Consider the following 15,456-nt stretch of genomic DNA (forward strand, 5'->3'; position numbering starts at 1 on the left):
CAAAAAGGAAAAAGTTTTCAGAGAAATCAAAGTGCAAATACAAGATAACAAAACTTGTGGAGAGCAGTTTAAGAGCTGAACTGATAGTGATGAATGTCTATATGAACAAGGAAGAAAGGTCTCAAATAAACAGAATAGCCTTATGCCTCAAGGAAGTATAAAAAAACCATGAATTCAGCCCAAAGGAAAGAAAATGTGAGGTTCACAGCAGAAATATTGGCATAATTGAGAGGCGTTGTGAATTTGGTTCCAGACCACAGCAATAAAGTCAATGTCACAAAAAAGTGGATTGTACACATTTTTGGCTTCCCAGTGCACATAAAGCTTATATTTGAGATTGCAGTCACCATCTTGGTGCATGGACAAGCCTCCTATATAAGTTCTCACTCAACCTCAGAGCACCTAAATGATAAAGCAAACACTACCAGCCCAAAAGTGAGAAACACGGTCACCGTGGGCACTGCAATACCTCCACTTTCATCAGACAGAAAATGAAAACCTGAAAATGTTGGACCAAGCTACACATTAGAAGAGTTGAAACTTATAACCTGACCCATCTACCTATGAGCAGCAAAATACACATTCTTCTCAAGAGCACAGAACATTCACCAGATCAGAGCATGTGTTCAAACCCAAACAGGTCTTTTTAAAAAAGCCTTTATTGAATTTCTTATAATATTGCTTCTTTTTTTTATGACTTTTTTTTGGGGGGGGGGCGCTGAGAGGCATGGGGAATCGTAACTCCTCGATTGGGGGTCAAACCTGCATCCCCTGCATTGGAAGGTGAAGTCTTTTTTTTTTTAATTTTATTTATTTTTAAACTTTACAATATTGTATTAGTTTTGCCAAATATCGAAATGAATCTGCCACAGGTATACCTGTGTTCCCCATCCTGAACCCTCTAGTGGACCATCAGGGAAGTCCCCCAGACAAGTCTTTAACAGATTTAAGACTGAAATCACATAAAGTATCTTTTCCAAACACAGTGATATGAAACAAGTCGCCAATAACAGCAGGAGAGCTGGAACATTCACAGATAGGTGGAGATGAACAACCACTCCAGAGCAAACTGTGGTCAAAGAAAAATCCAAAGACATTTTTGGACAACCATGAATGGAAGCACACAAACAAATTTCTGGGATTCAGCACAAGCTTCTCTAAGAGAGAGGTGTTCACAACAAATGCCTAGATTAAGGAAAAGGAGATTCTAATAATCAAGCTAACTTTTTACCACAAGGAACCAAACAAGACAAAACCCAAACTAAGGCAAAAGTTAGCAACTACAAGGAAATAAGAAAAACGGAGTGGAAATAAAAGAAATAAGGGCCAGAAAAGCAATACACCCATGGCTGATTCATGTCAATGTATGGCAAAAACCACCACAATATTGTAAAGCAATTAGCCTTCAATTAAAATAAATACATTATTTAAAAAGATTAAAGAGAAAAACAATAGAAAAGACCAAGGAAACCACGAGCTGGCGTTTGGAAAGATGAACATTCACCTTGTCACTGAGCACCAGCAGCAACGTGAGGAGGAAACAGTGACTTCAGGCACCTAAGGTGTTTCTAACCCCATGGCTGCCCTCGCTCCTTTTCCCACCAGAGTGGCGGCATTCCTTCCCCTCAAAGCAGGAAAAGTGTTCTGGCCTCACCTCCCAACTCCTAGTCGCCTGTCTTCCTGGAGCCCCTCTTCCCGCCGCCCCAGTGAATTAACTCCAGGCTCAGCCTCCTGGCTCCACTAGCTCAGAATCACCTCAGGAGCCTCTGCACCCACAGGTGCGTGGGGACTCGACTGGGAAGGTCACTCTCTCCATGTAACAGGACCAGCTGGAAGCAACCTTTCTTAGAAAAAAAGCAGAGAATGCTGAAGCCCTATTTTTCAGCCCCTTTTCTGATGACAGAGCTCTGCTTTCACAAAACATATTTTAAAGGCAGTTGTGTCTCTCTTTTGCTCCTGAGCACTCCTTGCTACACTGGTTTCCTTGTACTGTCTTGGTTTTCTTTCCTTTTTTTACTTCTGTGAATAAAAATGCTTACAATACAGTGGAAGCACCAGGAGTTAATTCTGTTGTGTTGACAGAGGAGTGTGTAACTCATCACAGGTGAGCCCTGAAGTCAGAGCTGGTGTGTAGCCCTGTGGTGAGGGAGAGTCGAGAATGAGCTGCTTAGAGGCATCATCATGAGCTGTGGGCAACGGGACTAAAGAAGCCTGATTAAGGTCCCGGGTGAAGATGATCTGAGAAAGGGGGCAGGGGGACTCCTTCCCCTGCAAGCATAGATCTGTGAGGTCTGCTACAATGACCAGAGTCTTTATTAACAACAGGGAGGAGCTCAGTGACTAGATCATCCAAGACTTGGCACACATTCCAGAGACCCCATCCCTCCTCTCATCTTTAGAGACTCCAGGGCACAGGGATCTGCAGTGGACAACTCGGCTGTGTTCCCAGCCTGAGACACTCCTGGGCTCACAGCCATGCTCCACCCGGCAGAACACGGATGTGGATGCTCAAGTGAGGCCGTGTTGCCCCTGTCCTGCCCAGTGTGAGTTAAGTCTTAAGTCCCTCTCCTGCTGGAGGCAACATCTCTCCCAGTCTTTGCCCTGAGATTGAACAGAAGGAAGCACTCACCTGGCTGGCCTTTGCTTCAGAGCGCTGTGCAGGGACGTGTCACTCAGGATGAGCGTGGAGCACCTGAGGTCACGGTTATAGGGACGGTGTTTGTAGCCTTGGTCTCTCCACAGAGATTCCATTATCATGTCACCTGCTGTGAGGGTGACTGACTGCATGGGGAGTCTGGAGCATTTCCAGCGAGGAGCAAATGTTATCCCCAGTGTAAATCATCCTTCTTCTTGGGTGATTAAGGACAACTTTTGGCGATCAGTGAAAAGACCAGATGGGAAGCCAAATATCTGGCAGAAAACTTTTCTGTATTCCTTGTGGGAAAAGGGAATTCAGAATCAAAGTTGTCATTGGGTATTATAGGGACACTTTAAGGTGCATCAATAACTTTTTTAAACTGTACTTGTAATTGGGGTTATTCCTCAAAGCATTATATATATTTGCTCTTTTGTCAGGCTTTAATAAATTTTATTTTGGCAACAGTTCTTTGAGATTTAATTCGCATCCCATATACCTTATCCATTTAAAGTATGCCATCAATGATCTTAGTTTATTCAGAGCTGTGGTCTCTGTTGTTGCTGTTTAGTGGCTAAGGCATGTTCGACTCTTTGAGACCCCATGGACTCTAGCCAGCCAGGCTCCTCTCCACGGGACTTCCCAGGCAAGAATACTGGAGTGGGTTGCCATTTCCTCCTCCAGGGGTTCTTCCCAACCCAGAGATCGAACCCACACGTCTTGCACTGCAGGCGGAATCTTACCATTGAGCCACCAGGGAAGCCCGTTGTGGTCTCTGCTGCACTCAGTTTTAGGAAATTTTCATCAATGTGAAAAGAAAGCCCATATCCATTTTTTTGTTTGTTTGTTTCAGATGTTTTATTAAACTGTTTATTTTGTATTGAAGTGTAGCCAGTTAACAGTGCTGTGACACTTTCAGGTGGACAGCACAGGGATGCAGGCACACCTACTGCATTCATCAATTGTCCCTCAACTCCCCTCCCATCCAGGCTGCCGCATAACACGCAATGCATTTTCATGTCTCCACAATGATGAGCATCACCACTGGATCCTAGGTGTAGTGTGCCTATGACTTTACTTACAAAGTTCTGAGGGACTTCCCTGGCAATCCAGTGTTAGGACTCTGAGCTTCCAGTGCAGGAGGCCTAATTTCCATCCCCGGTTGGAGAGCTAAGATGCCATATGTCACGCAGCCAAAAAAAAGTTTCTTGGTTGGGGGTGGGGCAAAAGAAGTATTTATCACTCCCATGTATGGAAAATTCAATAGTGCACATTCAGCCCAGTTTGGGAACCTGTTTTTGACCCTCGCCTTCTCCAGCCTGGCAGTGGGAGCCACTGATTTTGGACCCAGGACACGGCCTCCCCAGTGATGCAGTATGTGTCACTGTAATTGATCCTGACAGCTTCCACCAGCTCAGCCAGAGCACCCTTGTGTTCCAAGCTGATGTGTGTGAAGGCGGCAGTGGTGCACGTCTTCCTGTAGACCAGACTTCCTAGCCTGACCTTCCCCTTCAGCCCCCATCTATTTTTCTTTAATTAATGTATTTATTTTAATTGGAGGCTAATTACAATATGGTACTGGTTTTGCTACACATTAACATGAATCAGCCATGGGTGTACATGTGTCCCCCATCCTGAATCCTCATCCCACCTCCCTCCCCATCCCATCCCTCAGGGTCATCCCAGTGCACCAGCCCCGAGCACCCTGTCTCATGCATTGAACCTGGACTGGTGTTCTGTTTCACATATAGTAATATACATGTTTCAATGCTGTTCTCTCAAATCACCCCACCCTTGCCTTCTCCCACAGAGTCCAAAAGTCTGTTCTTTACATCTGTGTCTCTTTTGCTGTCTTGCATATAGGGTCATCATTAACATCTTTCTAAATTCCATATATATGTTTTAATATACTGTATTGGTGTTTTTCTTTCTGAATGACTTCACGCTGTATAACAGGCTCCAGTTTCATCCACCTGATTAGAACTGATTCAAATGCATTTTTAGTAGCGGAAATGGCAACCCACTCCAGTGTTCTTGCCTGGAGAATCCCAGGGATGGGAGAGCATGATGGGCTGCCATCTATTGGGTCACACAGAGTCGGACACGACTGAAGTGATTTAGCAGCAGTGGCAGCAGCAACAATAAACTGTGGAAAATTCTGAAAGAGATGGGAATACCAGACCACCTGATTTGCCTCTTGAGAAATCTGTATGCAGGTCAGGAAGCAACAGTTAGAACTGGACATGGAACAGACTGGTTCCAAATAGGAAAAGGAGTACGTCAAGGCTGGATATTGTCACCCTGCTTATTTAACTTATATGCAGAGTACATCATGAGAAACGCTGGGCTGGAAGAAGCACAAGCTGGAATCAAGATTGCCGGGAGAAATATCAATACCTCCAATATGCAGATGACACCACCCTTATGGAAGAAAGTGAAGAGAACTAAAAAACCTCTTGGTGAAAGAGGAGAGTGAAAAAGTTGGCTTAAAACTCAACATTCAGAAAACTAAGATCATGGCATCTGGTCCCATCAATTCACGGCAAATAGATGGGGAAACAGTGGAAACAGGATCAGACTTCATTTGGGGGGGTTCCAAAATCATGGCAGATGGTGACTGCAGCCATGAAATTAAAAGACGCTTACTCCTTGAAAGGAAAGTTATGACCAACCTAGATAGCATATTGAAAAGCAGAGACATTACTTTGCCAACAAAGGTCCGTCTAGTCAAGGCTATGGTTTTTCCTGTGGTCATGTATGAATGTGAGAGTTGGACTGTGAAGAAGGCTGAGCGCCGAAGAATTGATGCTTTTGAACTGTGGTGTTGGAGAAGACTCTTGAGAGTCCCTTGGACTGCAAGGAGATCCAACCAGTTCATCTAAAGGAGGTCAGTCCTGGGTGTTTATTGGAAGGACTGATGCTGAAGCTGAAACTCAAGTAATTTGGCCAACTCATGCGAAGAGTTGATGTATTGGAAAAGACCCTGATGCTGGGAGGGATTGGGGGCAGGAGGAGAAGGGGACAACAGAGGATGAGATGGCTGGATGGCATCACCGACTCGATGGACTTGAGTTTGGGTGGACTCCAGGAGTTGGTGATGGACAGGGAGGCCTGGCGTGCTGCAGTTCATGGGGTTGCAAAGAGTCAGACACGACTGAGTGACTGAAGTGAACTGAACTGAACTGAATATCCCATTGTGTATATGTACCACAGCTTTCTCATCCATTCATCTGCCGCTGGACATCTAGGTTGCTTCCTTGGCCACTGAAGGATAAGTGCTTCATAGTGTTGTGTTGGTTTCTGCTGTACAGCAGTGTGAGTCAGACATAGGTATGTGTGTCCCTCCCTCGTGAGCCTCCTTCCCTCCTCCCCCTCCCCAACCCCGCTGCTCCGGGTCATCGCAGAGCACCAAGCTGAGCTCCCTGCGCTGTACAGCAGCTTTAGCCATCTGACACATGGGCATGCACAGATGTCTGTGCCACTCTCTCAGTCCGCCCACCTTCCCCATCCCCTGCTCGCCCACAAGTCTGCTCTCTACGTCTGCCACTCTATTCCTGCCCTGAAACAGGCTCATCTGTACCATGTTTCAAGATTCCATGTATATGTGTTAATACACGATGTTTCCTTCTCTCTTTCTGACTTACTTCACTCTGTACAACAGGCTCTAGGTTCGTCCACCTCAGTTCAGCTGACTCACGTTCGGGAATCCCTATCTTACTGTACTTGGTGGGGAGGGCTACCGCCAGCTCTGCACTATTTATACAGTAGGTCCTTATTAGTTATCTACTTGAATACAGCAGTGTGAAAAATGAAGTCGATTTGAAATTGCTTCCAATGAATTATATTAAAAATAAATATAAGTCAGAGGCATTTAACTCATTAATGTTTAAAAGGAGATTATCTATCACTAAGTATACTTTTATTATTGGTCACATTTTATTACCTTTTCATACACTTTAATAGGAAAAACGGTAAGTAAAATAATGGTACTTTTAGATAAACATTGAAATAATTCACTCATATTAAAACAAATTCCATAAAAGTTAAAGGAAATTCTTCACACAAAAGGTAAGTTACACCAAAGAGGAAAAAACTTAAAAAAAAAAAAAAAGAACTAGGAGCATTCGAAAGCATAATCATATAGATATATAATCATAAACTATACCTCCTCATTGCTTTTTTGGTATAAGACACAACCAGTTCATGACAGAAAACTCATAGCATTAATTGTCAATAACAACATATGCCTGCATGCTACGTTGCTTCAGTCATGTCCAACTCTTTGTGACCTACTGAACTGCAGCCCACCATGGGATTCTCCAGGCAAGAATACTGGAATGGGCTGTTGTGCCCTCCTCCAGGAGATCTTCCCCACCCAGCGATCGAACCTGCATCTCTTACATCTCTTGCATTGGCAGGTGGTTTTGAAATAGATACACTACTTGGGAATCCATACATGATGGCTGAAACATCACTGAAAAATAGCTATACCTTAAATTTTTAAAATGGGACTTAAATAATTACACTCTAAAAGGACGGCAAAAAAAAAAAAAAAAAAAGGCAGAAAAAATAGATTGGACAAATAGAAACAAACCTCAGGTCGCAAAATGCAATCAAGAAAACTATATATTCAAGGAACAGAGTTTTTAAAAAAAAGCAACTTCTGGTCTGTCCTTCAGATTACATGATTCATCCAATCAATTAAGTTTATTGAGGCTCCATCATGTAAACAATCCAGGTTTAAAGGAGAAGCAAGCCATTGAACAACATGGATTTTCTGGGTAACACTACAGCATACTGGAGAATCAACAGTGAAATAAAGTTACAGGTAATATGGAAGAACACATTCTCTATTTTCATGTGTGTTATCTTCATCTGAGAAGTCCAACCTCCACCCACGCAAGACTGATATTTACGGAGACCTATATTGGCTTGTGTGCCACTGTGTCAGGTATCAGCCACAACACATGGAGAGAAAGTTTGTGGAAACTCTTGAAATGATCCTGAGAAAGGAGGTTTCTTTCAGATGGCTGCATTGGTCAAGACGGAAATCGTTTCCTCAATAATGGTTGGTAGGTTTTTCGAGCAGATAATTTCATGGATGGATTTTCAGCTCTCCTAAGGCATTGCTGGCATCCAGTGAACGTTCTCAATTCAATGGAGTTTATGTAGAAATGTGGTATTGAGTGCTCAGCTGCTCATGCGTGTCCGACTCTTTGCACTCCCACGGACAGAGGAGCCTGGTAGGCTACAGTCCATGGGATTTTTCAGGCAAGAATACTGGAGTGCATTGCCATTTCCTTCTCCAAGGTATTGAGTGGAAACATCAAAAGGTATCAACTTCTAGATATAGAATAAACAAGTCAAGGGAGTGTAGTGTACCTCATGGTGAATATAGTCAGTTATATTCATTGCATACTTGAAAAATTCTAAGAGACTTGACCTTCCAAGTTCTTCTGATGGGGACTTCCCTAGCAGTCCAGTGGTTAAGACTTCAGGCTTCCACGCAGGGGTACAGGTTCAATCCCTGGTCTGGGAACTAAGATCCCACATGTTGCCCAGCCAAGTAATAACCAAAAACTAACTAAATAAATGTGGCAAAATTCAGATGACAAGAAAATAATTTGTATCATCTGTGAAGGTGGAGAGATGGTAACTAGACTTCCTGTGATCATTTTGGATACAAATATCATTCATTATGTCCTCTATATGAAATTAATATAATTGTACATCAATTAACAGATTATAACACTGAGGACTTAGAGAATAGTTACAATTATTATGGAAGGTGTCTACTAGATATTTAACACTTTATCCGTTCATTCTAACAACTCAAGAGCAGAACCTTGGAGTTCTAGCATCCCTCAGAAGCAGCAGGAGTGGGGAAATAGTGGGGAAACAAGAAGACAAGACATGCGAGACCTGGAGCAACCACAGGCGAAAATCTAAAGAGGCACTGATATGGAAAACAAAACTGTAATTCAGCAGGTAGAAGACAACGAAGGTGACCATCAGCATCAGGATGGTGTGGGTGGCTCTGGTCTCTGGGGGGCATCTGTGGTGTCCAGTGGGGGTGTGGATATACTGCACCCTCTGGTGGTGTCTGTGCAGGAGAAGCACCATGGAGCCACTGGACCAGACCATGAGGGTAATAAACATGGCATCTGAGAAGGACCACAAGTAACCTAAGCCTATGACATTACCTGAGACTGAGCAGAACCAATTGTCTTGGGAATCAGTATAGTTATGTGTGTCCTGAGGACCAGTGATTTTCACAGGAAGGTAGATGTACATTAAGAGACTGAACATCCAGCAGGTGCAGCATGAAGGACCAGTGACCTTGGGGACCCTTCCTCTGAGCACCACCCACTGCGCTCTCCTGGGGGTGAGAGTGAAGGACTGATAGGTGCTCAGGACACAAGTGGAGCACAGGGTGGTGCCGAGAGCCACCCTCTGTACATAAAACACAAACTTACACCCGAGACCTGACAGGGGCTTCCTCAAAACAAAAGCAGCCATTGTGTAGGCAACCCCAGAGGACAGAAGAAACAAAAGGTTGGACAGGGCCATGTGGCTGAGAATGGTGTGTGGAGGTCTCTGGTTGTGGCCCAGCAAGACTGGAGAGATGTTGTGGAACAAAAGGATGACATTGGCCAGAGACCCAACTCCTATCTGTGTCAGATACGTGGTTTTCAGGGCTGCCTGGATTATGGTTCTCAGGGCATCTCTGTGAAAAGACATGGAGAGGACTTCGGAGTGGTCTGGAGCAGACAGGAGACTCTGCAGACAGAGACACGAGCAGTCTTCTTACGCAACTAACAATGGACAAGGATTCCCACATTTTATTTCTCCTGAAAAGAGAAGACACTGTCATAGTCCAGAGAAGTGACTTTAACGGGATAACATGTTCCTGATACCAGTTAAGCCTCCACCATTATTATTTTATATTTTTTAATTTACTTTTATTTAAATTTTTTAAATTGAGGGCTAATTGCTTTACAACGTTTTCATAGTTTCTGCTGTAGAACAATGTGAATCAGATATAAGTATACATATATATATATATCTCCCCTCCCTCTTGAGCCTCCCCCATCTCCCAGGTGTGCCCCTCAAGGTCACGACAGAGCACCAAGCTGAGCTCCCCGTGTTATACAACAGCTTTCTATTTGCCTTTATATCCTGATCTCCTATCTCCATGTAAGGTCTGTCTATCAACTTTGGAAACATGTCTTCCTTCTTTAGCAACATTGTTGGCTTAGTTCAACCATGTTCAATGTCATTATTCTCAGAAACAGAAAAAAAAGTCCACCCAAATTTGTAGTCAATCAAAAAATACCCAAACAGTACCATACTATCTTCATGACTGTGGCTTTGTAGTAGAGCCTGAAGTCAGGCAGCTTGATTTCTCCAGTTCCATTCTTCTTTCTCAAGATAGCTTTGGCTATTCGAGGTTTTTTGTATTTCCATACAAATTGTTAAATTATTTGTTTTAGTTCTGTGAAGAAAACCATTGGTAGCTTGATAGGGATTGCATTGAATCTATAAATTGCTTTGGGTAGTATACTCATTTTCACTGTATTGATTCTTGCAATCCATGAACGTAGTATATTTCTCCATCTATTAGTGTCCGCTTTGATTTGTTTTACCAGTGTTTTATAGTTTGCTATATATAGGTCTTTAGTTTTTTAGGTAGATACATTCCTAAGTATTTTATTCTTTTCATTGCAATGGTGAATGGAATTGTTTCCTTAATGTCTCTTTCTGTTTTCTCATTATTAGTGTATAGGAATGCAAGGGATTTCTGTGTGTTGGTTTTATATCCTGCAACTTTACTATATTCATTTATTACTTCTAGTAGTTTTCTGGTGGAGTCTTTAGGGTTTTCTCTGTAGAGGATCATGTCATCTGCAAACAGTGAGAGTTTTACTTCTTCTTTTCCAATTTGGATTCCTTTTATTTCTTTTTCTGCTCTGATTGCTGTGGCCAGAACTTCCAAAACTATGTTGAATAGTAATGGTGAAAGTGGGCACCCTTGTCTTGTTCCTAACTTTAGAGGAAATGCTTTCAGTTTTTCACCATTGAGGATAATGTTTGCTGTGGGTTTGTCGTATATAGCTTTTATTATGTTGAGGTATGTTCCTCCTATTCCTGCTTTCTGGAGAGATTTTATCATAAGTGGATGTTGAATTTTGTCAAAGGCTTTCTCTGCATCTATTGAGATAATCATATGGTTTTTATTTTCCAATTTGTTAATGTGGTGTATTACATAGATTGATTTGTGGATATTGAAGAATCCTTGCATCCCTGGGATAAAGCCCACTTGGTCATGGTGTATGATCTTTTTAATGTGTTGTTGGATTCTGATTGCTAGAATTTTGTTAAGGATTTTTGCATCTATGTTCATCAGTGATATTGGCCTCTAGTTTTCCTTTTTTGTGGCATCTTTGTCAGGTTTTGGTATTAGGGTGATGGTGGCTTCATATATAGATCAATGGAACAAAATAGAAAGCCCAGAGATAAATCCACATACATATGGACATCTTATCTTTGACAAAGGAGGCAAGAATATACTGGATTAAATAATGAAAAGTGGTAAGAGAGTCGATCTTCAAACTTCTTGTCACAAGAAACTTTTTGTAGTACGTACAGAGGTGGAAATGGTGACAGATTATATTTTGGGGGCTCCAAAGTCACTGTGGATGGTGACTGCAGCCAGGAAATTAAAATACGCTTGCTCCTTGGATGAAAAGTAATGACAAATCTAGACAGTGTATTAAAAAGCAGAGAACATCACTTTGTCAACAAAGGTCCATAAAGTCAAAGCTATGTTTTTCCAGTATTCATGTATGGATGTGAGAGTTGGACCATAAAGAAGGCTGAGCACTGAAGAACTGATGCCTTCAAACTGTGGTGCTGGAGAAGCCTCTTGAGAGTCCTTTCAACAGCAGGGAGATGAAACCAGTCCATCCTAAAGGAAATCAACCCTGAATATTCATTGGAAGGACTGATGCTGAAGCTCAGATACTTCACATCCACCTGATGTGAAGATCTGACTCACTGGAAAAGACCCTGACTGAGAGAGACTGAGGGCAGGAGGGGCAAGAGGGCAACAGAGGATGAGATGGTTGGATGGCATCACCGACTCAATGGACATATGTTTGAGGAAACTCTGGGAGGTGGTGAAGTACAGGGAGGCCTGGTGTGCTGCAGTGCACATGATCATGAAGAATCAGACAAGACAACACTGAAAACAATATGGAGGTAGATAGATATCAACTAGACTTATTTGACTGATTGTCTGCAACATATGCAAATATTCAATCATAATGTTGTAAGATCTGAAGTGATACTGTGTCATGTTATTTATGCTTCAGTAAAAGAGGGTATAAAATAAATATATAAATCATTGCAGAAGAAAGAAATTGGCTATTATTGAAGCTGTCTACTATGTATCTAAGGGGCTTCCCAGGGGGCACAGTGGTAGAGCCTGCCTGCCAATGCAGGAGATGCAGGAGACACAGGTTGAGCCCTGGTTTAGGGAAATCCCCCGGAGGAGGAAATGGCAACCTGCTCCAATATCTTGCCTAGAAAATTCCATGGACAGAGGAGCCTGGGGTTGCAAAGAGTCAGACATGACTGAGAGATTGAACATGGATGTACTACATATTTAGCTATTTAACCATTTTTCTTCAAGAGCAGAACCTAGGAGTTTTAGGATCCCTCAGGAGTGACTGGAAGGTGGAAACTGTGGGAAAACACGAAGCCAAGACACTAGAGGTCTGTATCAACCATAGACAAGAATCTAAAAAGGCACTGATATGAAAAGAAAAAATAGAATTCAGCAGGTAGAAGATGACGAAGGTGACCACCAGCATCAGGATGTTGTGGGCGGCTCTGGTCTCCAGGGGGCATCTGTGGTGTCCAGTGGCAGAGTGAATATGCTGCACCCTCTGGCGGTGTCTGAGCAGGAGAAGCACCATGGAGCCACTGGACCAGACCATGAGGGTAAGAAACACGGCATCAGAGATGGACCAAAAGTACATAAAAGCTGCCTAAGGAGCTGTGGGTGAGCAGAACCACTTCTCTTGATTGTCAGTATCATTTCTTGTGTTCTCTGGACTAGTAATCATCAAGGGAATGCAGATATTCATTAATATCTGAGCATCCAGATTCATTAACATCTGAGCTCATTAAACTGAGCATCCAGCAGGTGCAATGGGAAGGACCAATGAACTTGGGGGCCCTTCCTCTGAGCATCACCCACTTCGCTCTCCTGGGGGTGAGAGTGAAGGACTGATAGGTGCTCAGGACATAGGTGGAGCACAGGGCAGTGCTCCGAGCCATTCTCTGTATGTAATAGACAAACTTACACAAGAGACTGTTCAGGGGCTTTCTCAAAACAAAAACTGCCATTATACGGGGAATCCCAGAGAAGAGAATAATCAGGAGATTGGCCAGCACTGAGTGTGTGAGAATCACGTCCGTGCCTCTCTTTTTCTGGCCAAATAAGATTGGAGAGATGCTGTGGATAAAAAGGATGACATTACCCAGAGCCCCAACCACCACCTGGAACAGAAAGATGGTTGTCACAGCCGCCTCCCCTGGGTTTCTCAGGGCATCTCTGTGAATAGACATGGAGAGGATGTCAGTGTCCTGAAGGTGAAAGGAAGCTGTGAAGATGATGACAGGGTCAACACTGGGAAAGAATTCTGGATCTTTTCCTCTCCTGAGAAGGGAGAGACTGTCATAGTCCACATGTGGGGTTCAACCTGTAAGACACATGCATGACATCAGTTATACTTTCCACTATTAGTATATTAATTTCTACTATTTTGCATATCCTTATTCTCCACCAGCATGTAAGTTCCATGAAGTTAAGAACTACATCCGGACTTCCCTGGGGTCCAGGGGTTAAGAAACCGGCTTGCAACCCAAAGACAGAGGATCAAACACTTATCGGGGAACCAAGGTTCCATGTGCCGAGGAGCAAGTAAGCCTACATGCTGCACCTAAGATCCAAGGCAGCCAAATAAATAAATACATATTTTTTTAAAAGGACCACATTTATCTTGTTTACCAACATGGTCGATGCATAATAGATGTTACAAATATGTACTGAGTATATGACTATGTGACAGGAGACAGAAAAGCAGATACACTAAACCTCTTAGAGACATTCCTGCCTATTGTAAGAATGCATTAAGAAAAAAATCGCAAATTATGAAAGTATTGAACTTCTACGATTGTCCAGCTGATTTTAATACAGTTTCAATAGAGTCAGTTATCCACACTTGAAACTCATATTTCATCAGAATTACCACACACAGCATAACTTAAAAATTCATTTGTGGATCTGCACTTTCTAGTTCCTCAGGTAAGGAGCTTGGGAGTCACGTCTCTGTCCTAACAAGGAAAATACCAAATAGACTGAAAATTCTCGAATCAGTAAGAGAGGTGAGAGACAGGGGACATCCCTGCCTCCACAAGGGAAGGGACAGCAGGTGAAGAGAAGGAACCAAGATTATACTGGAGCAAAGATTCATGAGCAGAAATCCCTCTGGAACAAGTCCTGGATAGGAAATCCTGCGTCATAATCAATGGACTGATGGGGACTCAGTGTGGAGGAGTCTGATAGAATCTCCAGGAGGACCACTCATCCCACAGTTCTGTGAGTCTGGTGATATTTCCCTCAGTTAATATCAGAGAAATCCACCAGATCATTTGGAGTTGTGTATCTGCTGTGACTAAACATGCACACAAGCCAGTAGAAGCAATAATAATTAATGTGATGCTGAATCAGCAGAGAAGTGTGTAACTCACCTCATCCCAGGTCAGCACAGAAGTCAGAGCTCGTCTGTGCGGGCCTCCTAAGAGAGGGAGAAGCCCTGCTGAGAGAGCTCCTCATGTGCCCAGGACCATGGACAGAGGAGTCAGGAACTCGGCTCTGGGCAGAGGGACAGCGGGGGGAGCTGTGGAGGGCAGAGCAGGCCGCGTCCAGTGCAGAATCACTAAGCCTTTTCTCAGAGATTGCCTCTGATGGCGCTCAGCCTTAGCCATGACAACCACCTGGGGTCCTTGTCAATACTGGCCTTAGAATGTCTGAACTGCTACAACAAAACATCACCCACTCGAGAGGATTATAAAAACAGAAATTTATTGCTCACAGTTCTGGAGGTTAGAAGTCCAAGATCAAGGCTGCAGCATGATTCCTGTCTGGGGAGAGCTGCCTTCTTGATTCATGACTGGTGCCTCTTGCCGTGCCCTCAGGTGATGGGAAGAGTCATGGAGCTCTCGAGGTCTCTTTTATAAGGGCACTTACATAGTTCATGAGGTCTCCACCTGGCCAAAGGCCCACATCCTGACACCATCATGTTTGGGATTATGATATCAATATATAAATTTTGGGACAGAAATACTCAGACAATTCCATGGTTCAAGGTACAGTCCACTGTATTTGAAAATATTAAATTCAGCATTGAATTACCACAAACAGTATTATTCTAATCCTATTACCATTTTTTTTAAATTTTATTTTGTACTGAGGTGTAGCTGATTGACAATGCTATGATACTTTCAGGTGAACAGTGAAGGGCCTCAGCCATACATGTACAGGTATCCATTCTCCACCAAACTCCCCTCCCATCCTGGCTGCCAGATCCAATTGAGCAGAGTTCCCTGTGCTATATAGTAGGTCATTTGTTGGGTTTCCATTTTAGTAGTTCCAATTCTTTAAAAAGGGCATACATTGCTTATTTTCTAGCATTTGCACTGTTTTCACAGTTGAAAATTCATTAGATTTCATCTCATTACAAAGTCTTTTT

General features: G+C 43.1%; 1 protein-coding gene and 1 pseudogene across 1 annotated transcript; both read right to left on the reverse strand.

The window, feature by feature from the left end:
- Positions 1-8,467: 8,467 nt before the first annotated feature.
- On the reverse strand, positions 8,468-9,376 carry LOC113875738 (vomeronasal type-1 receptor 4-like). Its single transcript, XM_027514429.1, has one exon. It carries the CDS (start codon positions 9,374-9,376, stop codon positions 8,468-8,470), a length of 909 nt encoding a protein of 302 aa, XP_027370230.1.
- Positions 9,377-12,324: 2,948 nt separating this feature from the next.
- On the reverse strand, positions 12,325-13,270 carry LOC113875732 (annotated as a pseudogene).
- Between the last annotated feature and the right edge of the window lie 2,186 nt (positions 13,271-15,456).

The sequence above is a fragment of the Bos indicus x Bos taurus genome, chromosome 18 (assembly GCF_003369695.1).
Source record: "Bos indicus x Bos taurus breed Angus x Brahman F1 hybrid chromosome 18, Bos_hybrid_MaternalHap_v2.0, whole genome shotgun sequence".
In the NCBI taxonomy this organism is placed as follows: domain Eukaryota; kingdom Metazoa; phylum Chordata; class Mammalia; order Artiodactyla; family Bovidae; genus Bos; species Bos indicus x Bos taurus.